Raw genomic sequence first — 26,144 nt, forward strand, 5'->3', positions numbered from 1 at the left:
TCCGATGCTCCAATGAAAAACCATCCCAGCCTATCCAGCCTTTCTGTATAACCCAAACCTTCCATTCCAGGCAACATCCTGGTAAATCTTTTCTGAACTCTCTCCGCCTTCCTATAACAAGGCAACCGGAAATGGGACACGGTATTCCAGAAGAGGCCTCACCAACATCCTGTACAACCTCGACATAACGTCCCAACTCCTATACTTCAAGGTCTGAGCCAGAGGGTGATGGGGGGTTTGCTACACACTGCTGCAACTCAGTTCACACCTTCAGCTTATTTAAAAGGCATCTGGAAATGTAGCTGCCATCCTGTCACCTGCAGGGATTGAGCAGGGTCGCTTGTTTCTCGCCTGGTGCACACACGATGGGAAGAGTGGCCTCCTTCTGAACTGCAAATCCTTCCACACTCTTCAACTATCAGAAGTGGAATGTGCAGGAGTTTGGGGAGAGAGCAGGTACTTGTTTTGCTCCTTGGGGATAGGTGTGGCAGGGAGAGGTGTGAAGGGGAGGGGTGTGGCAGGAACTGGATGGGCCAAATGGCCTTCCTATGTGCCATAATGGTGGCATTATCCTACGAGAAGTCATAGCGACATGGAGAGAGTGTTCCCTTTGTAGATTTTTATTTATCAGTTCCACAGTTAGGAGACAGTGTGGGTGTGGGCCATTAACAGTTAATGCATTGGACAAGAAACTGTATCTTCATTTCCAATTGACTTTGAGGACGTGCAATGGACCAATGACTGCGGGTGTGGCCATGAACGGAAACTTGGAGGAATAAACCCAATAAGCAGTAATGTGGAACTTGCATTTGTATAGCACCTTTCAGAACTGGAGTTTGCCAAATTGCTTTACAGCCACCTACTCCTTTTTTTTTTAAAAAGTGTAGTGACTGCTGTGATGTGAGAAACACCAGGATCCCACAGCCAAAACACAAGAACGATTGAATGTCATGTTTATCAGCAGAGTTATGGGGGGGTGGGAAATAAAGTTTTTCTTAAAAATCCCTACAGTATAGAAATGGGCCAACAAGTCCACATCAACCCTCTGAAGAGTAACCCACCCAGACCCCTATCCTATTATTCTACATTTACCCTTAACTAATGCACCCTAACCTACGCATCCCTGAACACTATGGGCAATTTGGCATAGCCATTTCACTTAACCTGTACATCTTTGGACTGTGGGAGGAAACCAGAGCACCCAGAGGAAACCCACACAGACACGGGGAGAATGTGCAAACTTCACAGACAGTCGCCCAGGGCTGGAATCGAACCCGGGTCCATGGCACTGTGAGGCAGCAGTGCTAACCACTGAGCCACCGCTCCACCCCATTGGCCTCCAATGTGAACTCCCCCTGCAAATAATGCTGTGGGTACTTTTACATACCCCAATGGGGGCAGACAAGACTTCCGTTTCGCATTTTAGCTAAAACTCAGCAATCCCTCCATCCCCACCTCCCCCCCCCCACCGGCCAATCACAGAGAACTGAAGTGTGAGCTCTGGTTGTTTTTGTTCTGATCCTGCAGTGGGATTTGAAACCCAAGTCTTTTGGCTCAGAGGTACCTGAGGCCTGTTTGGTTTCCCTTAAGGTGTAGATAAGGCCTGGTTTAAATTCCCACAGCCAAGTGGAATGTTCACTCTGTGGTGTACAGCAAGGCAGGTTTCAGGGTAACAGAGTGATGGACACAACTTAAAAGTGCTCTCTCATTTTGAAGATGCACGCTTGGCCTGTGTAGGGATCAAATCCATCAACGCACTCACTTGCTACTCAAACTGTGGGAACAAGGCACTGGAGAAAAGACTGAGGGAGGATTGATTGAAAGTCAAATTACATCTATAATATGAGAGCCAAATCTGTTTTAAAAAGGGGATTGAGAGTTAGAAGATATGAACAGGATGATTCTAAAAGAGCTAAGTTCTCCTTGCAGTGAGGGGAAGCCATGAACGAGAGAACGTGCACAGATACAGTGCATTCAATGGGCCAAATGGTCTTGTCTTGATTCAGTCCATGTCATTGAATATCAGTTAAGTATAAGATTCTGACCAAAATGCTTCAGGATCAACTCAGAAAGCGGGTTACAGGAGGGGTCCACTCCCTGAAGGATATACACATAGTGCCCCAGCCAGGTAACACTCTCACTAAGGGAGAGACTGCCTGCCACCACTTTCACCCTATCCCTTCCTAGCACTGACCCGACATGTTCCCCTAACCCCAGAAAGATCTTCTCAGCCAACCCGAGCAGCTAAAATATTTTGGGGTAACACGAAATTAAGTTTAAGCAGGTGTTGGTGAGAAAATATCCAGGAATAGTAAACAAAACGTGCTTTACACTGTTCCGAACCTGGCCTTTCTCAGTAATGGCATGACATCAAGGGTTGTTTGCACCCCCCAAGGATTCCTCTACCCCAACTCCCCTTCCTAATTTATAAATAATCTGACACCATCATGTCCCTAATCCAATTCTTGCTCCTTCTGTTACAGCCCACTTTAATGCTTGCATTGTTCAGTGTTTATTGAATGTCCCACCTTCCCAGGGGTTCTCTCCTTTTCCAGGAGTCACGCTTTCTCTCTCCCCATTTTTTTTTGTCAGCTGCATGTGACATTGGGAAGGTGTTCCACATACATTCATTGGTCACAAGCTTGATGACAAATGGGAGCTAGGCCCAGTTTCTTCCTGCGCCACAGGCCATCGCTCCAGTGGTTTCAGAAGGACATCTACCTGATGCGGTGTGAGGGATCGATGGGAGAGGATTCAGGCCATGGCAGTAGCAGCCACCTCAGGAATCCGTGGAGAACCAACATGGGCCCAGCATCTTCCAGTTGGTAGGCCTGAAAGCCTTGCTCACAATCTTCAACTGCACACCCCACACTCCCCCAATTGTATCCTCAACCCTGCTGTTGTATTTGCCAGAAAGATTAAGTACCGTTATCATCAGTGATTGTGAACGTAACCTCTTTCTTGGTGTCACTTTTGCTCGTCGAATGAACAGAGGCCTTGTCTATTTGGATGAGGACCATGTGAAGTCACAGTGTGCCCCCTCACTCGTTGCTGATCTGGGTGGAGGGCCAGATGGGGTGCATGCTTCAGAGTCTGTGTCTGACTCGCCCTCCGCAATGTACAGTCTGACCTTTGACCAGGGCGTGACCCCACCATAAGGGGCATTGTTGACGCTGTCCAGGTTCTCCTTTGATTGCGAGATGCTGAAGCCACTGTAGGAGCGTTCCAGCTCTTCATGATCCACGGATGGAATGGAGATGGAGGTGTCACTGTCTCTTTCTTTCAATGCAGTCTCTTGACGCTTGCAACAGTGGTCATCATGTCGACTGTATTCCGTCACTCCCCTACCGCAGCCACCATGTCCCGAAATCTTCTCGTGCGACACAGAAGGCGGGGGCGGGATTCTGACAAAGGTGGTGCCGTCGCCAACTGGAGAGGTCATGAAGGTCAGAGTGTCATGGCTCCGCCGGCTCAGGCCATTGGCTGAGTGTTGGTGGGATGAGGTTGATGGTGGACAGCCGTTCGGAGCCAGCGTTGGTACACCAAGTCCAGGGTACGTCTTGTGTGCGGTTAGGCTGCACGACCGCAACATTTTGTTGGTGCTTGTGTTCCTCTCGCAGAGCTCCCGGTTGTCCACGGGACTGTGGTACGGAGGAGCTGGGTCCGGCTCTTTGGAAATAAAGTATGCCTCGGTCTCGGATTGTGGGATCCCCATCCGCTGCATGTATATGTTCACCAGGAAATCCAGCTTCTTCTCCATCGAATGGACCTGCAGCATACAGAGAGCCTGTTACCACCATTCAGAGCTCCTTAGACAGCCCACAATGAGCTACCCATCAACCAGATGCCCAATAGCCAAATACCCACCAAACCATTAACCACTCATATTAGCCAGTCACCCATGACCAACTCTCCCTTAAACAGGTAATCAGCTGCCCATTAACAAGTGCCCATTAATCAACTACCCACAAACCAGTATGTATTACCCAGCAGTTGATTAACCAGATCCCATCCAAACACCAAGTGGAGAATTTCTATATATTTCACTGAAGTTCCCTTTGAATGACTCCTTGACATTTACAAGGTAGTTAGGGGACATACAACTCAGGACAAACACAATAAGTGATCAACTTACCTTGTTCATCATCTGAAAGCTATTCCTTCATCAAACTCCAATTTCTCACCCATTAAACCTTGGGATTCTCTGGTGCTTTTGCTATGGACAGCCTGCCTGCATTTGAGTTCACTCTGTTCTTTTCAAATTCTCAAAATGTGTCACTCTATAATCTTTTCCTCCTCATTCCTTTGATCTTTATTCTTTGGAAAGACTTATAACCCTAATCCTACACTGAATCCTAATTTCCACATATCGAGGAAACCCCTAATCTCCCTCACTCCATCCTTAAATTCACGGAGACAACTAATGTTTATGTTACAGACACAAATCTTCTGTAGATACAGGTTCAGTGGCTTCAATCTCTCAAGTAACCAGTGTGAACATTTTAATTTTAGGAAACTGGTTCCCACTGGACTACATCAACTCAAAGGCCACATGTCCTGCAATCCAACAAGATGACAATTACCACCTGGGTCAGAGCTCCATAACCTGTTTGAAAATGGATTTAGTGAACTCCAGATTAGGCTCAAACTGTGCAATTATCTTATTCATAAATACATGAGCAGATTTATAACCAGCCTTGTGTTTGTCAAGTAGCAAGTGATATTCATGCCAAACTACTGCCTGGCAATCACCTTCTTCAACAAGACAAGTTCTTTGAGGAGGTATCAAGGCAGGTCGACGATGGTAGAGCAGTGGATGTGGTGTACAAGGATTTCAGCAAGGCATTTGATAAGGTTGCCCATGGTAGGCTCATTCATAAAGTCAGGAGGTATGGGATACAGAGAGATTTATCTCTCTGGATTCAGAATTGGCTGGCTGACAGAAGGCAGAGAGTGGTTGTAGTTGGAAAGTATTCTGCCTGGAGAATAATGTTGAGTGGGGTCCCGCAGGGCTCTGTTCTTGGGCCTCTGCTCTTTGTAGTTTTAATAAATAACTTGGATGAGGAGGTTAAGGGATGGGTTAGTAAATTTGCAAATGACACAAAGGTTGGAGGTGTCGTCGATAGTATAGAAGACTACTGCAGGCTACAGCGCGACATAGACAGGATGCAGAGCTGGGCTGAGAAATGGCAGATGGAGTTCAACCTGGATAAATGCAAAGTGATGCATTTTGGAAGGTCGAACTCAAATGCTGAATATAGGATTAAACACAGGATTCTTGGCAGAGTGGAGGAACAGAGTGATCTGGGTGTGCAAGTACATAGATCCCTCAAAGTTGCCACCCATGTGGATAGGGTTGTTAAGAAATCATAAGACCTGATCGAGGTGTACAAAATAATGAGTGGAATAGATAGAGTCAATAGCCAGAGACTTTTCCCCAGGGCAAGATTGACTGGTACGAGAAGTCATAGTTTGAAGATATTAGGAGGAAGGTATAAAGGAGAGATGTGGATGCATGGAGATGTGGATGCATGGAGTGCGTTGCCAGTTGAGATGGTGGAAGCGAAGTCATTGGGGACATTTAAGCGACTGCTGGACATGCACATGGATATCAGTGAGTTGAGGGGTGTGTAGGTTAAATTATTATATTTTACATTAAGATTAAGTCTCGGCACAACATCGTGGGCCTAAGGGCCTGTTCTGTGCTGTACTTTTCTATGTTCTAAGATAAATCTAAACACTGTCCCTTGACATCCAATGGCATCACTGTCACTGAATTACCCACCATTGGCATCCTGGGGGTCACAGTGGATCAGACACTGAACTGGACTAGAGTCGAGTATGTGGTGCTGGAAAAGCACAGATGGTCAGGTAGCATCCGAGGAGCTGGAGAATCGATGTTTCAGGCAAGAACCCTTCATCAGGAATGGTCTAGCCATATAAATAATAAGGCTCCAGCTACAGGTCAGAAGCTGGGAATACTGCAGCAAGTAACTCAGCTCCTGACTCCCCAAAGCCTGTCCACCATCTCCAAGACACAAGTCAGGAGTGTGATGGAATACTCCCCACTTGTCTGGATGGGGGCAGCCCCAACAACACTCAAGAAGCTTGACCCTATCCAGGACAAAGCAGCTGCTTGATTGGCACCACATCTACAAACATCCACTCCCTCCACCCCCGATGCTCAATCGCAGCAGTGTGGATTATCTACAATATGCACTGCAGGAACTCACCAAAGATCCTCAGACAGCACCTTCCAAACTCACAAGCACCACTATCACGAAGGACAAGAATAACAGATACACCTAAACACCCTTAAGCCATCCTGACTTGGAAATATATCGCCATTTCATCACTGTCAAGAGTTAAATTTCAGAAACTTCCTCCCTAAGGGCATTGTGGGTCTACCTACAGCACACGGACTGCAGTGGTTCAAGAAGGCAGTTGACTCCCACCTTCTCAAGTGGGCAACTAAGGATGAGCAATGATTACTGGCCCAGCCAGTGATACCCACATTCCATGGGTGAATGACAAAAAGACTGTGTCTCAATTGGGAAGATTTATCTTCCACAATGATATAAAACAATGAAAACACTCATATCCCACATCAATGGACCATCTTAACTTAACTTAATCTTATTTTTGGGCAGAACTTCTCTTTCTTGTAGTTTCCTGTTCTTTACAAACTTCACACAGAAATCCTCAGGTGATAATCGTCCATGTACCAAACTATTTCTCTATAAGATACCTTTCAGAGAGTTTTGAGAAGATTTGTAGCTCAGGTTAAGGTTCTGGATGTAGGTTTGCTCGCTGAACTGGTAGGGTCATTTCTAGATGTTTCATCACCCTACTGGGTAACATCTTCAGTGGGCCTCAGGCAAAGCAGTGTACATGATTCCTGCTTTCTATTTATATGTTTGGGTTTGTTTGGGTTGGTGATGTTATTTCCTGTGATGTCATTTCCTGTTTTTTTTCTCAGGGGTGGTAAATGGAGTCGAATTTGAGTTAGAGTTAGACCCCATCTACCACCCCCGAGAAAAAGAAGAGGAAACAACATCACCACAGGAAATGACATCACCACAGGAAATGACATCACCAACTCAAAGAAACCCAAATAGAAAGCAGGAGTCATGTACACTGCTTCGCCTGAGACCCACTGAAGATGTTACCCAGTAGGGTGACGAAATGAACCTCCCAGCTCAGCGAGCAAACCTACATCCAATACCTTTCAGTCAAAACTGACAATTGCTCCATGCAGAGCAGGATCAACTAATCAAATGTTTCCAATTCTCCCGTTAAACACCATAAATAGGCCTGCCACAGCAAGGGCGGGTCCCTGAAAAGCCTTCACTCAGTGTAACTTTATCCTTCACTATTGAGGTGACACTGACTGGAGGAATTCTTTCAGATGTCTCCTGAGTAAAGTTAATGACAAAGTACATTGAACAAACAGTAAAACACACTGCTAATTTGCTACTGTCAATTTTCTCTGTGGTAAAAATTCCTGTTATTTATAAAATGCTAACTTTGATGCACTCTGAAACTAGTCCACTCCTGAAATTAACCATAAGAGGAGCCAAGTGTAGCAGCATTTGTACCAACCCTAACAATTACAAATTCCCAGGTCAACCAATGGACAACAAAAAACAAACTGGTTTCTTGGTTAATCTGAGCTTCCCTGAATCCTGTCATGGTTCCCTGAGCCTAATCACAAAACCTTGCTCCACAAAAACATGTATAAACTATTTTACGTAGAAATTCTACCTAAGAACAGAAGAAACAGCAGTCGGCCCTTCAGCCCCTCAATCCTGCACCACCATTTAACAGGATCATGGCTGATCCGATATTCCTCACGTCCACTTTCCTGCCCTTTCCCCTGAATTCCCCGACTGATAAAGAATCTGTCTCTGTCTTAAATCTACACAAGGACTCTTCCCCCACAGCTCTCTGTACCAAGAAGATCCAAAGACTCATAACCCTCTGAGAGATGAAAGTCCTCCTCATCTCAGTCTTAAATTGGCGCTCCTTTAATTTGAGACTCTGCCCTCTGGTTCTAGACTTTCTCACGAGGGGAAACATCCTCTCAGCTTTTACCTCATCAAGCCCCTTCAGAATCTGATATGTTTTAATAAGATCACCTCTCATTCTTGGAAACTCTAGGGAGTAGAGTCCTGTTTAACCTTTGCTTGTAAGACAATCCCTCCATACCGAGGATCATCCTAGTGAACCTTCTCTGAACTATCCCCAATGAAATGATATCTGCTCACAGTGCTCCAGATGTGGTCTCACTAGCCCCTTGTACGTTACAGTAAGACTTCCCTTCTCTTATACTCCAACCCCCTTGAAATAAGGGCCAACATTCCATGACCCTTCCTGAATACCTGCTGCCCCAGTGTGCTAAGTTTCTGTGTTTCATGCACAAGTCCCATCAAGTTCCTTTGTGTTGCAGCTTTCTGCAGTTTCTCTACATTTAAATAATACTCTGTTGTTTTGTTCTCTCTTCCAACGTGAACTATTTCACATGTTCCCACATTATACTCCACTTGCCAACTTTTTGCTCATTTACTTAATCTATCAATCTCTCTCTGTAAACTGTTCCTATGTCTCTCAGAACCTTTCCATGTATTTTTCTGTCATCTGCAAATTTGGCCACAGTACATTCAGTTTAAGCACTGATCCCTGTCGCACCCACAGGTCACCAATCTGAAAAAGATCCTGTTACTCCCACTCGTTGTTTCCTGCCAATGAGCCAATCCTCTTTCCATGCCCAAGATATTACCACCAACACCTTAGGCTCTTATCTTATTACTAAACCTTTTTGTGAGGTTCCTCATTGAACACCTTCTGGAAGTTCCAATACAACACATCTACCGATTCTCCTCTATCACTTCTGGTTGAGACATCCTTGAAAAGATTTAATAAGTTAATCAGACATGATTCCCCTTTCATAAAGCCACACTGACTCTGCTTGATTAGATTATGATTTTCCAAATGTTGTGCTACTTCCTGAATAGTTCATTCCAATACTTTCCAACAATAGATGTTAGGCTAACTGACCTATCTTGACCTGTTTGCTGCCTGCGTCCAGTTTTGAATAGGGATGCCATGTTGTCAGTTTTCCAAGCCTCTCATTCTGCTGCAGAATCCAAAATTACAACCAACATATCCACTATCTCTGTAACTATCTCTTCAGGCCATCAGGTGACTGATCTGCCTTTAGCCCTATTAGTTAGTCTAATGCTTCTTTAATGAAGGTGAATAGTAATGGCAATTTCTCAAGGAAAACAGTTTGTGTCTTTGATGTATTAATAGACTGAACTGGATCTTATCCCATGTCCAATTCAAGTGGATGAAATTCCCGGAGAGAGCAGGTAAAGGGAGTCACAGCTGTATACAGTTGTGGATGGAATTATTCCAAGGTTGGAATTGGGTACCTTCCAAGGAGCAGAGAACTCGATTTCAGAAAGTGGGGGAGATTTCATCAGGGTCACCACCAGGTCTACAGCTCAAACTGTAATGCTAACACAGGACAATGACGGTACATCACAATCCACCTCTTTACACCTGGCACCTAGTACAAATGCTGCCACTCTAGGTCTATCTCTCACACTCCTGCTGGGGTCTTTTCAAGATGGCAAACAGAATTAGCATTTACGGAGCTCCTGACACGACCTCAGGACTTCTGCTCACATTACAGCCAATGAAGTCCATATGATGTTTAGCCACTATTGTAATGTAGGAAACACAATAATCAATTCAGACACAATAAGCTCCCAGAACACTGTGTAATCTTCTTTAGACAATACCCTTCCTGGTATCACATTTTCGGCACTGTGTAATCTTGTCTGGTTAACCTAATTTTAATGGTAATTTTTTATATAATAATGATAGTCCCCTTCATTCCAAGGCTGGGGAAATAGAGAGAGGGGAGAGGGAGAGAGAGAGAGACAGACAGACAGACAGACAGACAGAGAGAGAGAGAGAGAGAGAGACGGAGACGAGAAAATAAGGCTATTTGTGTGTAGGTCAGCACTGATTGGTCAGGCTGTTACCATGGAGAATACAGTAGTAAACTATTGTTTCCCCATGCTTTTGCTTTATTTAAAACAAGGAACAATACCTGGACAAATTTCTTTTGCTTTCAGAGGACTGGCCCCTGCATTTGAATATGTGCGTCCGAGAAACAGTAAGCCGCATTTTGATCTCTTCTGATCTTGTTAAATTGGTTGTTGGTGTAATTCCTACCACACTCCAGCACAAAGCTTACCTGGCCTTCGAAAGCACTTCAATATAGAGAGTCTCTATAGAGACTGATAGCTCAGCTGTCACTGGGAACGCTAAGGAGGCTGCGGACGTTCTGGCCATCTACCTGGGCCATCAGCAACTCTGAAAAGCGGTCCTTTCCCTTTAACTGGATGACAGTCTCAGTGATGGCCTCATAACTGGGTATCTCCATTCAATTTGTCCCCATATTCCCACCAACTCCAGCCTGTGCTCAGGATCAAATTTCACTTCCAAACTGGGAGTTCCTTAATTCAGTAAATATCCAACCAGAAATTCCTAAGATATCCTTGGAGCATCACTCTCCAAATCTCTACATGCCAATTTTGATGTGCTGCATCCAAGCAGATCATCATTCCTCGGTCCTCCTAGAATATTTTGGAATTTCTACATGCTATAACCAAATCATAGAATCTCTACCGTGTGGAAACAGGCCATTCAGCCCATCAAGTCCACACCGACCCTCCAAAGAGCATCCCACCAACTCTACCCTCACATTTCCCATGGCCAATCCACCTATCCTGCACATTTTTGGACAGTGGGAGGAAACTGGAGCACCCAGAAGGAACCCACACAGACACAAGGAGAACATGCAAAATCAACATAGACAGTCGCCTGAGGGTAGAATTGAACCTGGGTCCCTGGCATTGTGAGGCAGCAGTGCTAACCACTGAGTCACTGTGTCGCCTAGACTCTTTAAAGCTACATTGCCCATTACTATTCTGTAAACTTTATGTAATTCTATGTGATTGATGTTTGGTTTGTGGAGCAGAATCTCAGCTCCCAAGACATTGAACAGCTCCCCATGGTCTAGAGTGATTTTAAGATCAACTGTTACCTGTCTTTCCATTTTCCCAAGACGTCCCATCATACTCGGGTCTTCAGGGACCTCAGGCTCCGTTGGGATCTTGGTGCGGTCCTTCTCCTGGAGTTGGGGACCGCGGCCTACAATCTGGTCGACTCTACCATGGAAGAGAAACAGATACCAGAGATAATAGGGTAGACAGTAACTGTGCCCTTCACATACAAAGCCTAGCCCAATTGTCAGTCCAGAGGTTAGTGTCAGCAAGTTGGAAAATGCAAGGCCATTGGACAAAAGTGATCAGAACTCTTCAAAGGGAAAGTTTCTCTCAAGGTAAAACAAGATTCTTTCTAGGGAAGGGATGGGTTGGAATTTCTCTTGGGTTTTCTCGTTAAGTGGAGAGGAGGGTGGAGGAAACAGTGGAGTCAATTCCTAAAATATAACTCAACAGTTATTAAGCGGGCATTACTGAGAGATGCTCCATACACAGTTACAACTGGCATGCCAACATGCACATGATTCAAACAAGACAGCAAAGAAAGTCGCATGCAGACATGAAGCAATGAAAGGTTGGGGTTAGAGGTATTAATAAGGAATAGCACAACAGGGTCAAACATGTCTCTAAAAGGAAGGTGATGTTTTGTAGCTGGGCAAAGGCTGGCACTCCATGGACTCATCATCTACCTTGGCATGTGTGTGGATTCAGAATGGATATCCATAGACAAGCACAGGGTGATCACTGAGAGAGGAAAATGATCCTTTTCAATCAGAAGATCCCCCATGGAATCCAGCAATCATAATTTGAATCAACTGCTTATTCAGCCAAGGTTATATATCCAGAATCATCATGTTTCTCTTCGGGGAGGATGGGTGCAGTAACATCAACCTTTGTGCACAATCTCCAAACCCCTGCCCTCTGAGGAGAGCTTGAGTAGGTTGTACCTTTATTGATTGGAGTTGAGTGGTGACCTTATTGAAATATACAGGATTCTGTGGGGCCTCGACAGGGTCAATGTGGGAGGCTGTTTCCCCTTGTGGGAGACTCTCAGACCACAGTCTCAGAGTAAGGAGTCACATGCTTGAGACATAGATGAGGAGGAATTTCTACTCTGAGGCTAGTGAATGAGTGGAATTATTTACCGCAGAGGGCTGTGGAGGTTGGATTATTTGGTATATTCACGATTGAGAGATTTTTAATAAGGAAAGGAGTCAAGGGTTACAGGTCAAAGGCAGAAAGGGAAACTGATGATGATCAGATTAGCCATGAACTAATTGAATGGCGGAGCAAACTAGATGGACTGAATGACCTTCTTGTTCCCATGTCTTCTGGTCATAAGATCTATCCCCAGTTGGAGGAGCCAATGGAGAGCAGCATGGACATCAGTCACTGTTGTAATGTTCAGGTGCTGAATCCTTTTCCCAATGAGGGATCCCAGGAGCTGACATTCTGGGGCTCTGAGCTGTCCCTGTACTTATTTTTTGCTGAGCCTCCACACGAACTGTACCACAATGGCCTGATTGATAGTTTCCATATGTGGCCTCGTGGGAGTTGAGTCAATCAGCAACTGGGTTCCAATTTCTTTTTCTTAATTTTTCACAAGATGGAGGCATCATTGAGAATGCCATTGGTCATTACCCACGGTGATGATGGTGAACCACCTTCTTGAATCTAACTCAGTGGTTTACAAGATTATTCCTGAGGGCAGCTAAGAGTTAACCACATTGCTGTGGCTCTGGAGTCAGGGCAAGGGTGGCAGAGCTCCTTCCCTCAGGGATGGCAGTGAACAGATAGGATTTTCTGGTGGCTTCAGTATTATCATTACTAAGATTACTTTCCTTATTCCTGATCTACTTATTTAGCTAATTGCACTGAGCTTCCTAGCTGCCATAGAGGGGGTTGAGCCCGTGCCTTCAGATCTAGATGGTCTGTAACATAATCATTTTGCTCCCATCCTCTCTGGTTCATAGATAACCTCATCCCGCAAAGGAACTAATATCCACAGCTGGTAAAATTGAGATCTTCTACGAGTTTTATAGAGGAGTCACATTGAACCTAAACTCTGTTGCTCTCTTCACAGATGCTGCTAGACCTGTTGAGTTTCTCCAGCACACGTTTTGCTTCCTTCATTCTATGGGATGGACTAGATTTGAGGCCAGATCCTGAGAGGTGGCTGTGCTGTGTAACTTCCAACCATCTACCAATGCAGAGAAAGGCTGTGGCTTGGGATTGGCTTTGCTTCACGTGGGAAGTAAGTGCTCCCTGCTGAGATTGTTCTTTGCAATGGTTGTACCAACACTCATGGATGTGTATGTACTTGTTGGAAGGCTGGGTAAATTCTTATCTCTCCAGAAATGGACATGCCTCGTGTCCATCCCCCTGTGGTGCAACCTGTATGCCTTACTCTGCCCAAGTGTCTTTTGCACACTATGATCTATATGTCCATGGTTACTATGATCTGCCTGTGCTGCTTGCAAACAAATCTTTTCACTGTACTTAGCCTACACGTGACAATAAAATAAGTCAAATTAGGTGAAAAAAATAAACTGAGAGTCAAGAAAAGATATTCATTTGTAAACCAGGCTTTTCCAATGGTAGATAAAAAGCTATCACTGTGTGCTACACGGTAGAAAGACTAGGGACGCCCTGGAAGAACCATTGGTCTATGGTTTTAGCTGGATCAACAAATAGAAGAAGGGCTGATAGAAGCCTGAAGAAGGGCTTATGCCCGAAACGTCGATTCTCCTGTTCCCTGGATGCTGCCTGACCTGCTGCGCTTTTCCAGCAACACATTTCCAGCTCAACAAATAGATAGGATAGCAATCTCTCCCTGGCCTCATCACTCCTTCTGTCTGTAACATCCTTCCAGCCATACAACCCTCCAACATCTCTGCAATGCTCCACATCACTACCTGGTTCTCCACACTGTTCCTTGTTCATTTCATTTGTGCCCTTAGCTTCTGAGATCCCAAGCTACTGAATTCCCATGTTTCCATCTCTTTGAGTCCCTTCCCTTCTGTAAATTGCTCCTTAAAAACCTACCCTTCAGTCATGTTCTAGATACCTCCTCCTGTGTCTGATAACATTTCTGCAAAGATGTTTTGGGATACTTTACTGCAGTGAAAAGGAACCTTATACCAACCCACAATGTTGCGATGGGAAAGAAAATAACAGGCACCTCTGATGCAGTAAGACCTCTCAAAGTGCTTCTCAGGAATCAGAGACTGAGCCAAAGACAGCGATACTAGGACAGGTATAATCACAGCAACATCCTTGAGGAGGAGAGGGGGAGCAATTTGGAGATGGAGTTCCAGAGCGTAGGGTCCAATCTGGTGAAGGGACTGCCACCAACGGTGAAGTGAAGAAAGGAGAGACCACAATTGTGGAGGAGTGCAGATTTCTCCCAAGGTTGTGACAGGCTGGAAGCTATGATGGGATTGGAAAAGAAGGATGGGAATGTTGTATACTAACCTAGAGGCAGAACACTGTGGATTCTGGAAATCTAAAATTGTTAACTCTCGCTGCACGGATGCCGCCTAACTCATTGCGTTTTATTCCAACACTTACTTTTCATGTGGGAATTTTAAAACTCACAAGAAACATAGCTGAAGGCCCTCACCCAATTCATTCTTTTCAGGAGAAGCTGTCCAGGTTCAGGGCTGTACAGTTGGGGGAGATTCAATTATTTAGCAGATAGTGCACTCGGCTTCTCTCTCACCAGACAATGTGTTTGTTGCTTTCCTTGTCCAAATTCTTTTTTGGGTTTCTGCTCAATGTTAAATTTGGTTGTCCACCATTTGCCCAATCGCAGTCACAGCGTGCAATATCGTTTGTTCTTTAGTTGAATGAAAGGTGGCCTGTCACATTTCACGTTGCCCTCGCCCTCAGAATGTATCCATGCCTCATATGCCTCATGCTTCCATGCAAATAATGAATAGCAAATTCAAACCCAAAAGCGCAAACAATGTTAGTTCTTGCCCACTGCCTGCCATTAGAATCATAAGCATTCCCAGAAAACATCAAAAAGCTTTCTCCAGTTTTACACAGTGCAATACAAACACTTACAGCAAAACCCCTTCATCAATCTCTTTGGTTCGCACTTACCCTCCCATCTATACCCTTTGGGTGATAACATCAAATGCTGAGTGAATTTTAACCTGAACTTGCAACAAATCCTTTGAAGAAACCGAGAATGAATTTTAATTTTAGGTTTTTTTTTTTACGGTTCTGTGCCCAAAGAAGGGGGTTGGCTGTGTAAGTAATAACTCTTGAGTGAGACAAAGTAAGCATTCTGTCGATGAGTCCTAACCTAGGAGAGTATTGGATTGAATCTTTAGAAGTGGTGAGGATTCCCTTTAACTTCTTATGCCGGGGAGTTGAAGGGGGTGGGGGACCCACAATCATATCTATCCTGGCAGAGTGAAATAAAAGAGAACACCAGCAAAAGGCATAATGAAGCAAAGTGAGGAGACAACAAAATTACAACACGGCAGTACATTAATCAACCGAGTGACACAGACAGTGTTGAGAACATTCCTGGGAATGGTCATCTTGGAAGAATCCATCTCATTAGCAGGATTTTTTTCTGTGACCTCACCATAACTCTGCGAAACAGTCAGCACCTGTAAAATGTCAATACACCAGCCCCTCAGCATGCAAAATACAGGCAGAATGTTTCACACGCTGGAAATCGGAACCAAATACAGAGATTGCTGCAGAAACTCAGCAGGTACGGTGGCATCTATGGAAAGAAAGTGGAGTCATTTTGAGTCCGGTGTGACTCTTCATCAGAACACAAACGCAAAACATTCACTCTCCATAGATGCTGCCAGACTTGCCGAGTTTCTCCAGCGTTTCTCTGTATTAGTAACAAAAACAGGGGTTGCTGGAAGAGATCAGCATCTGTGAGGAGATAGCAGAGTTAACGTTTCGGGTCCAGTAACCCTTTCTCAAGACATTGACTCTGATTTCTCTTCACAGATGCTGCCAGACCTGTTGAGCATTTCCAACAATTTCTGTTTTTGTTCCTGATTTACAGCATCTGTAGTTGTTCTAGTTTTTCTCTTGTTGGTGCTATGTTAAGACAGCTCTGTTTAGTTCCAGCCTGACAATTACATCTTACTGTTCAATGACTGTATTCCATACATAGTCAGACATGTTGGTTGTGTCCATGGGCCCCAGATACAACATTCAGCTTGTGATATAAAATCTGTGGAATGATGATGTGAAACCGAGGATAAAGGATTGAGGTAGACATATCCCACTGATGTTACATGAAATTGGGTAGAGCCCATGCTTAATATCCCAGCTACAACTCAACGACTGTCTCCTGAAAGTTATACACTAGCTTATCATCTCCTCCAATACATCAACAAATTTCAGACTCAGAAACTCTCAGCTCTGACACAGAGACAGCAAACTGCAAGCCCGACCTCTGAAGCACTGAGTAAAACGTACTCAACAGAGTATGCAATACTTTCTGTTAAATTTTCACAAGGACTTAAATGTGAAAAGTTCTTTACAATGTTTCATAAATGGTCAAATGAGTTTTGGCAAAATGGTTAAATCTTCTGCAATGGATTTGATCAAAGGTGGTGAAAGCCCTCTCTGGTCAATATGATGGTTTAAATGTTGCCATGTACAAGATGTGACCCATTCACGAGCTAATTCTGGAAATGGTGCAAGTGAAAGTCAATTGTAAGACTAACTACTAAGTGCCTTGTACCAATAAATGTCTCAGTCTGCAGTTTCATGTTTACTAGTCAAAACGCCCCCTGTGTTGTACTTTGTCGTAATCTCAATGTCTGGCAGCTTTCCATTCATGTCAAAGGGAGGAAAAAAGTGAGGTGTTGTTGGAATACGTATCACAGCATTTCCCAAAATCTCTGCACTCTCTCTACGTTAATTCTGATTTTGCCAGAGTTCTGTCCCCTTACTGAATTGATCATGTGTCTTTTTGTGGCTTATCCCCCCCAACACTGTGTCAATGAACTTAATGTCAGAAAACATGGATCGATGGATCTATATTGCTTGATCCAACTCAATCACTGAATGGTACCCACACAGATCTCTAGAGAACCCCACCAATCACATCCTGTCAACTTAGTACATGATCATCTCCTGCCACAATATCAATTCTCTCGCCAATTTAATTGCTCCAGTTCTATTCTCCTCCATTTTGTCAATACCTGTGGAGTCCTAGGTAAAAACAATGACTGCTGATGCTGGAAACCAGAGTCTAGATTAGAGTGGTGCTGGAAAAGCACAGCAGTTCAGGCAGCATCCGAAGAGCAGTAAAATCAACGTTTCGGGCGAAAGCCCTTCATCAGGACTGTGGAGTCCTGTCAAACCTGCAATATTCACAGAATCATAGAATCCCCACAGTGCAGACACAAGGCCATTCGGTCGATTGAGTCAAGTTTTGGAACAGGCTGCCAGAATGAATAGTAGAGAGGGCTACAAATACAGTATTTGGACAGGTACATGGATAGGAAAGGTTTAGAGGGATGTTGGCCAAATGGGACTACTTTGGTTTGGGAAACCTAGTCAGCATGGACAAGTTGGGACAAAGGGTCTGTTTCCATGATGTATGATTCTGAGTCTGCACTAACACTTTGAAAATTATCCCACCCCATCCCACCCACCCCAATGGGTTTTTGCCATGGCTAACCCGTCTAACCTGTACACTATGTGGTAATTGAGCATGGTCAGTCCACCCTAACCTGCACATCTTTGGACTGTGCAAGGCAACTTGAGCACCCGGAAACCCACACAGATACAGAGGGAACGTGCAATCTCTACACAGACAGTAACCCAAGGCTGGAATCGAACCTGTTGTCCTGGTGCCTGTGAGATAGCAGTGCTAACCACTGAAGCACCCAGCATTATTTTGTGTTGCCATTGTTCAGCCCTCCTCCTCTCCTGAAGATGCTGACTCTGGGTGGGATTTGGATGCTTGAACCTCTCAGTCACTTAAACCAAGCAACCATTCACTTTGTGTGACAGTTAGCATTTATTGCCCACCCCTAATTGCCCAGAGGGTAGTTAAGAGTCAACCACATGTGGGTTTGGAGTCACATGTAGACCAAACCTGATTAGGATGACAGATTCCATCCCTAAAGGATGGTTAGTGAACCAGATGGACATTGCCTGACAATCAATGGATTCATGGTCATCGTTAGAGTCTTAATCCCAGACTTTGATTGAATTCTTCTACCATGGCAGGAGTTGAACCCAGGTCCCCAGAACATTACCTGGGTCTCTGGATTAATACTGAAAAATGTGTTGCTGGAAAAGCGCAGCAGGTCAGGCAGCATCCAAGGAGCAGGAGAATCGATGTTTCGGGCATAAGCTCCTTGGATGCTGCCTGACCTGCTGCGCTTTTCCAGCAACACATTTTTCAGCTCTGATCTTCAGCATCTGCAGTCCGCACTTTCTCTGGATTAAAAGTCTAGAGATAATAGCACTGGGCCATCACCTGAAATTTAGAAAGTGATAGGGTGATTTGATCAAAACATTAAGGAAAATTAATCAAATGGATAGAATGAAATGAAATCTCTAATTTTGAAGTATCCAGGAGCACAGTCTAAATATTGGGACCAGACCTTTCAGGAGGGAAGTTAGGAAACACTGACCTTCACAAAGGGGGTATGCAGGACTAGCTGGATATCCTACTAGTTGTTAGTTTTACATTTATTCATTGATAGATTGTTGCTAACCCAAGTTATTAAATAGTGATATATATTGAGGTCACAGATTGATCATGAGCTCACTGAGTACTGAGACAGATTCAAGGGGCTGATTGGCCTTCTCTTTGTCTTATGTCATTAACATTAAACTGAAACTGGATTGAACAACTAACGTAATTTTTTAAGCATCGCTGAAATGTATGTTAAAGGTTTGCTGTGCTGATTTCTGCCTGCCCCAGCAGAAGGCGGCTGTCACGTCGTGAGTATCCAGCAAAGAGACTGTATTCTACTTCAAAGGTTAAAAATACTTTAGCAGCAGGTGGGAAGCTTCAGAAGATTTACAAAACATAATTAAACGCAAAGTTGAATGCAAAACTTTGGCAGTTCCTTCGGACACGTTAAGGATGGCAGAACAGGATGTGTCACAGTTGCAGCTCATGGTTTGGTTCTGAGCAAACTCATGTGCAGCACATTACAAAGACAAGCAGCTTTAACTTAAGCCTTGTGTTGCAGGCTGAAACACAGGCACTGCGGTGTATCAGGGAGGCTTCTTTGTACCAGGAATCCTGATGAAGGGCTTTTGCCCGAAACGTTGATTTTTCCTGCTCCTCAGACGTTGCCTGACCTGCTGTGCTTTTCCAGCACCACACTAATCTTGACTCTGATCTCCAGCATCTGCTGTCCTCACTTTCACGTTGAGGAGAATTGACACACATCCCCCAGCAAAGAGGTAACTGTGCTGTCTGCCCAATGTCAGCGATTGGAACACCTGCCCAGAGTGAGAGAGGAACCTGCACCAGGATGGGGAGGATCCAGTCACTGTAGTGCATGGAGATTCTGCATTGTCAGTCTGAGGACCCAGATGCCACTATAAGGCGCAGATCCTCAAATAATTGCAATTTCTGCATTACTCCCTGAGCCACATGTAAATTGGCATAGGTTAGAATGGTGAATGTGTGATTCAAAGACAGGTGTGAGAGAAGTGGGTTCTGGTTCATGGGGCATTGGCACCAGCACTGGGGGAAGGTAAGCCTGTACTCCACATCCTGAGATGCCTTCTGCAAGTGCCCCACCATGTCCTTCTGCCTGCTGTACAGGAGATTCCTGTATGGGCTAATGCTGCACACCACCCACTTTGACTCCTTCCTCTGTCCATGGTGTTCTGTTTTATTGCAGAGTAGCAAGGCTCCCCAACGGAGGGCTCTGTGCGGGAAACTGCTGGGAAAACTCAGCAGGTTTGGCAGCAGCTGTAGAGAGAAAGCAGAATTAACCTTTCGGGCCTAAAAGTGTTCTGAAGAAGGGTCACTGGACCTGAAACGTTTACTCTTTTTCACTCTCCACGCATGCTGCCAGATTTGCTGAGTTTTCCCAGCAATTTCTGAGATTTATAAAAAAAACCTTGTAAATCCCTGAATGTCTTTTGCTGCTTTGTTTAACATATGGATATTGATGTGTTAAATATGAACTCTTAGACAATTTGAGCTCCCTTTGGTGGTAAAGAATTCAACATGACCTGGCTGCAATACAGGAAAAAGACTTATTTCTGGATATAGCACTATTTCCCCCCATACCATCTCAAGCAAAAACACTATCCGTTTTACAGGGTGTGAAAATAAACATTTATTAGTGGTACACGCTAACAGAACTAATAATTTTGGAATAAATATATTTGATTCGAAAATATGCATTTTTCAGACTGTCTAATTAAATGCAGTCAGAAGTCTACCAGGTTTTCCCCTTTAGCATTTCATTCTTTAGGTTCAACTGAAGCTAATTATTTTGAGGATGAAGTTTTCATAATGAAAATGTATTTAAAATCTTACATCAATGTACTTTCTCATTATAAAGTCTACATCAAAACTTTGTTTGAAGTTTTTGTTTTGTACTTAGCACCACTGTACCCATCAAACAGAAACATCGTAAATAGGAGCAGGTGTAGGCTATTCAGCCCCTCAAGTCTACTACGTCATTCAATATGATCATGACTGATCATCCAACCCAGGCCCCTGTTCCTGCTTTCTCCCCCATACCCTTTGATCGCTTTAGGCCAAAGAACTGTTATCTGGCCCCTTCGGTGACTTGGGCCTCAGACCATTTCTGTGGCAGGCTCCCCACTCTCTGGGTGAAGACATTTCTCCTCATCTCAGTCCTAAATGGCCTACTCCATGTCCTTAACATTAATGTGTTATAATACGTCTTGTACAGTCTCACTCAGTTCGATGGACAAATGGAGAAATATAGGAATCACACTTAATAACAGAACAGCACCATCCAATCTGCCTTCTACCATTCTGGTTAGAATGTTATAATGGCTAACCACAGTGACCAATCTCTATCACAGACTCAGGCATGAGGTGAGGAGAGCCCTCTGGTGGACAGCTCTGGGAATTATAAGCCCAATGTCACCTGTGCCTTGCAGGTGAGTTACACACCACGCAACATGGAAAAAACCTAGACTTAAAAAGCACCTTTTCACAACTTCAGGATGCATCAAAGAAATTCACAACTAATGAAATAATGTTATAGATGCTGTCACCATTGGAATGTCGAAAATATGGCAGCCAACTTGCTCACAGCAAGATCCCATAAATAACAATGTGATATTTTCGTGGTTAGGAGATTGGGAAGAGGTCCCCTGTTGTTATAGTCACAGTGAGGTATAGCACTGAAACAGACCCTTGGGTCCAACCCGTCCATGCCGACCAGATATCTTTGAATACTGGCCATGTGGCCTCCATGTGAGATGCTGGACAAGGCCTTGGTGTAATACCCTATTTAAAAGATAGCACCTCCAACAGTGCAGCACTCCCTCAGTACAGCAGTGAGTTGGCCTGGATTTTGAGCTTAAGTATCATATATTCCAAAAATGCTATTTTCTGAAATAGTGGTTTAGCACTGTTGCCTCACAGCGCCAGGGACCCGGGTTCGATTCCAGGCTTGGGCGACTGTCTGTGTGGAGGTTGCACATTCTCTCCGTGTCTGTGTGCGTTTCCTCCGGGTGCTCCAGTTTCCTCCCACAGTCCACAGATGGGCAGGTTAAGCTAAATTGCCCATAGTGTCTAGGAGTGTGCAGGTTAGGTGTGTTAGCTGCGGGAAATACAGGCTTACAGGGTGGGGGTGGGACTGGGTGGGATCCCCTTTGAAGATTCAGTGTGGACTCAAGGGGCTGAATGGTCTCCTTGCACACTGAAGGGATTCTATGATTCTAAGATAAGTGAGATCAACTCTTGAAATACTCTACTGAGTAATAATTGGATAGAAATCTGGTCAATGTGACAAGTATGTACTGTTGGGGTGTGTCACTGTGTTTCACAGATTCTGACAGGGATGGAGCTGCTCACGGGCAGACGGGGACATGACCAAGGGGGATAGGGGCAGCAGTTGAATGAAGGGTGGATGCTTGCCTGGATTGAAGGTTTTTGATTCTGGAGAGCATGTCCAAGTGGCCTGCGGAATACTGCTCGATCACATCCATGACATCGTACGGCCGCAAACTCTCCTTGAACTTCCGTTTCGAAACAAGAAATCGCATAATGCTACAAAGAAAGTTTCCTCACAGTTAGAGCTAGCTGACGAGAGCAGAAAGGAAAGCCAATCAGTCTGTCTGGTTCCTCCAGCAGTATCACCCTCCACCCTCCCGCTCCCGCTCCTCTGCATGGTTGAGTCGTGCTGGGTTTACACTTCATTACATTCCTTCACCTTGTGAGCCTCAGCATTGGTCAGTGGAGCAAGTTTGTTATGTATCAGATTCTCACCTCCCTGTACTGGGTCACTGGACAATAACCAGCCACTGGGACCCTCCCCAATTCTACTTCTTCTCCCAACATCGAGAATGAACTGCTCCAAGCAAAATTGATGCAAAATTTCCCTCACTCATCTATTTGAAAGCACTTGGGACATCTTCATCGTATCCTAGCCCCTGTTACTTGGAGAGCTCATCACTTGGAAGCCATAAAGATTGCTTTCTTTATTCGTTCACAGAATGAGGACATCACTGGCCAGTGAGTGTTTATTGCCCATACTTAATCACTTCAAGAGCAGTTCAGAGTCAACATGGGTGGCTCTGAAGTCACATACAGCCCAGACCAGGTAAGGATGGCAGATTTGCTTCCCTAAAACCAGATGGGTTTTTCCTAACAATGGATTCCTGGTCACCATTAGATTCTTAATTCCAGATATTTATTAAATTCTAACCCCATCATCTCTGTGTGAGTCTCTGGGTTAACAGTCCAGTGATAATACCACTAGGCCGTCACCTCTCTATGTGCACTGTTAATGCTAGCTTTCCAAAAGTCTATTCTTAGATGGACAAGGCCAGTATTGGCTGCTGTCCCTAAATGCCATTTCAGGCAGCAATTAAGAGTGAACCACACTGCTGTGGTCTGGAATCACATCTAGGTAAGGCCAGGTAAAGACAGCAGATTCACTTCCCTGAGGAACAGCAGTGAACTGAATGGGATTTCCCTCAGCAACCAATGGTAGCTGTAACTGACAGCAGCTTTCAACTCCAGATTCACTCATTAGCTGCTGCTGTGGGATTTGAACCCATAATTCAGGGCCATTAACCAATGGGATTACTAGGCCATTAACATGAGACAGACAGCTCCCCTCTGAAAAGGGAAGGGGTCACAAAACAAAGACCGTGGTTACCGTGATCAGCAAGTCATGGTCCCGTGACATAACTGAGAGGCTTCTTTGTGAATTAGGTGTGGGGGATGGGGGAGGGAGATGAAAACGGGCTAGGCTAGCACCTTATTTAGCTTAAAGGCACTGTCAGAGGCTGCTCGGAGGTCAGTGCAGGAAATAACAGGTACCCGATGAAGCCAGGACGGGGAACCCTACACCCACTGTATTATCATTCCCCACATTGTCACACTCTAATATTGAAGGGGTCCATCGCTAATTGGCATGCCCTGATTTCTGGGCCACATTACACAGGAAAAGTCTCAAAGCAGCTTGAGGCAACACCAGCTGAATATTATATTTGCCAGTGAGCCAGTGCACTGGGCATCATCCCCCTAATCCCCTACCCTCACAGTTTGCATCTCTCCAGGTTTGACTCACTCCAATTACTGCAGTATACCAGTGGAGACATCACTGATTGGCCACAGCTCAGAACATAGCTCTCAAAGACACAACGTAATATTCGGTCAGTCTTACCACATGGCTCGGATTGAAACCTTCAGTCCAGGGGTGAGGTCATCTGTGATGAACTCACACTGACAGCTCCTGTTGTCTGGCATGTCCTCTTCAGGGAGACTCGAATGGTCTGAAACACAGAGCGATTACATTGGAAATCGACCCAGCTGCTACTCTCAAGCCAGTCACTGCCAGGCCATATGTGAGAATACTCCCCTCTTCGCCAAAATACTGTCACGATCGGCAATACATTACCCCCAGTAAATAGAGGGAACAAAGCTTCAGTCGGAACATATTATCTAGCATCATGCAGCACTCCCTCAGCACTGACCCTCCAACAGTGCGACGCACCCTCAGCACTGACCCTCCGACAGTGCGGCGCTCCCTCAACACTGACCCTCTGACAGTGCGGCACTCCCTCAGCACAGACCCTCTGACAGTGCGCACTTCCTCAGTACTGACTCTCCGACAGTGCGGCACCCCCTCAGCACTGACCCTCTGACAGTGCGGCACTCCCTCAGCAGTGCGGCACTCCCTTAGCACTGACCCTCTGACAGTGCGGCACTCCCTTAGCACTGACCCTCTGACAGTGCGGTGCTCCCTTAGCACTGACCCTCTGACAGTGCAGTGCTCCCTCAGTACTGACCCTCTGACAGTGCGGCACTCTCTCAGCGCTGACTCTCTGACAGTGCGGCACTCCCTCGGTGTTGCACTGTTAGTCTGGATTTTGAGCCCAGGTGTCTGGGTGACTAACCCACCGTGTCTGGGTGACTAACCCACCGTGTCTGGGTGACTAACCCACCGTGTCTGGGTGTAATTGGGGAGGACCAGCCCTGGGCTGATAACTGAATAGCAGCAGGGAATGGGCCAGGATTGATGTGCCAGTCTGTGCCATGCACGCACCCTCGGAGTTCTGTCGTGAGCCTGCTCCTTTCAGCCGGAAGGTGTGCCTGAAGCGTGTTCTGTCGGTGAAGCTCCAGCTTTTGTGCACCTTGTCTGGACTGTCCTCGATGGCCTGCTCTGTACTCGGTGAGCGGCGCACGGTGCTCTGAGGGGAACCTTTCCCTTTGCTGCTGGGGCCCTTAGGGCTGGAAAACCGCTCCCTCAGGCTGACCTTGTTGCTGTAAAAACACACAGACTCTTCATCAACCCCGGCCTCAGCACAGCACTCCCCCCTCCCCGCAGCGCAGGCACAGTCTGCAGCCTCACCCGGAATGCCAGCCCCTGCTCCCAGGGTTATTGGAAACACACACTCATACACTCACATATATACATGTTCACATACACACACACTCACATATACACAGGCTCACGTACACACACAGGCACTCATATATACACACGTATACACACTCACGCATAGACACACACGTATACACACGCACTCACGTATATACACATACACATGAATACACACGTACACACACGTACACACACACGTATACACACTTACACACATGTAACACACATGTATGTGCACTCACACATACACACACAGACCAGTGAAATCAGATTGAATTCATCGTTAAACCTCCCACAGACATGATAAATCTAAATGATTATAGCCATCATAGATGCTGACTCAGTACACCTCTCTGACCTCTCCTAACCAGTGCCACCTCCGTCTGTCTCTCATTCTGACTACCACCCCCCTCCTCACTGCAACACACCAGCCCACCTCCTCAAAAGCAGGGTTTCTCACTGACTGCCAAATGCAGCAAAGTGCCAGTTGTCACACGTGGTACATAGAGGCAGCTTCCTAAAGGAGCTGGTACCCCTCAGGTGTGAAGGAGTGTTCCACCTCATCCTGTAACTGTCGAGGGCCTGGGTCTCCCTCCTCCTGAATAACACACCCCACCCAAAAATAACAACAAACACCCTGGGGACTGACAGTGAAAAAGAGCAAAGAGTGAAGATGACAAAGAGAAAGTCGGGAAGGCAGCGACAGGAAATTAGAGGTGACAGAGAAAGAGAGGGAGACAGAGAGAGAGTCAGAGGGGGACTGAAGAGATCAGAAGGAGAGAGCTAGAGAACAGGGAGTGCAGTGAGAGCTCAGGAGAAGGAAAGTAGACAGGCAGGAGGCTGGGAGAACACAGCAAGCCAGGCAGCATCAGGAAGTGGAGAAGTCGACGTTTCGGGTGTAACCCTTCCTCAGAACTGGGGGTGGGTGTGGGGGGAGCTGAGATAAAGGGGGTGGCGGGGGCAGAGTGGTGAGGTGGGAATAGAGGAAGACAGG

General features: G+C 45.5%; 1 protein-coding gene across 6 annotated transcripts in view; it reads right to left on the reverse strand.

Moving 5' to 3' along the window:
• Positions 1–1,475: 1,475 nt before the first annotated feature.
• The window catches only part of LOC122560320 (potassium voltage-gated channel subfamily KQT member 2-like), a 176,825-nt gene continuing 152,156 nt past the window's right edge, over positions 1,476–26,144 (reverse strand). For 4 of the 6 annotated variants that reach the window (XM_043710924.1, XM_043710922.1, XM_043710921.1 and 1 more), the window contains 6 exons: positions 24,812–25,029; positions 23,930–24,038; positions 22,174–22,305; positions 15,391–15,492; positions 11,120–11,243; positions 1,476–3,769 (listed from right to left, as the gene is read on the reverse strand). In XM_043710924.1, coding sequence (XP_043566859.1) covers positions 3,002–3,769; positions 11,120–11,243; positions 15,391–15,492; positions 22,174–22,305; positions 23,930–24,038; positions 24,812–25,029 — 1,453 coding nt within the window. In that variant the 3' untranslated portion in view covers positions 1,476–3,001. The remainder of the gene's footprint in view (positions 3,770–11,119; positions 11,244–15,390; positions 15,493–22,173; positions 22,306–23,929; positions 24,039–24,811; positions 25,030–26,144) is intronic. The other 2 variants (XM_043710927.1, XM_043710923.1) reach the window with 1 other exon arrangement.

The sequence above is a fragment of the Chiloscyllium plagiosum genome, chromosome 20 (genome assembly GCF_004010195.1).
Source record: "Chiloscyllium plagiosum isolate BGI_BamShark_2017 chromosome 20, ASM401019v2, whole genome shotgun sequence".
Classification (NCBI taxonomy): Eukaryota; Metazoa; Chordata; class Chondrichthyes; order Orectolobiformes; family Hemiscylliidae; genus Chiloscyllium; species Chiloscyllium plagiosum.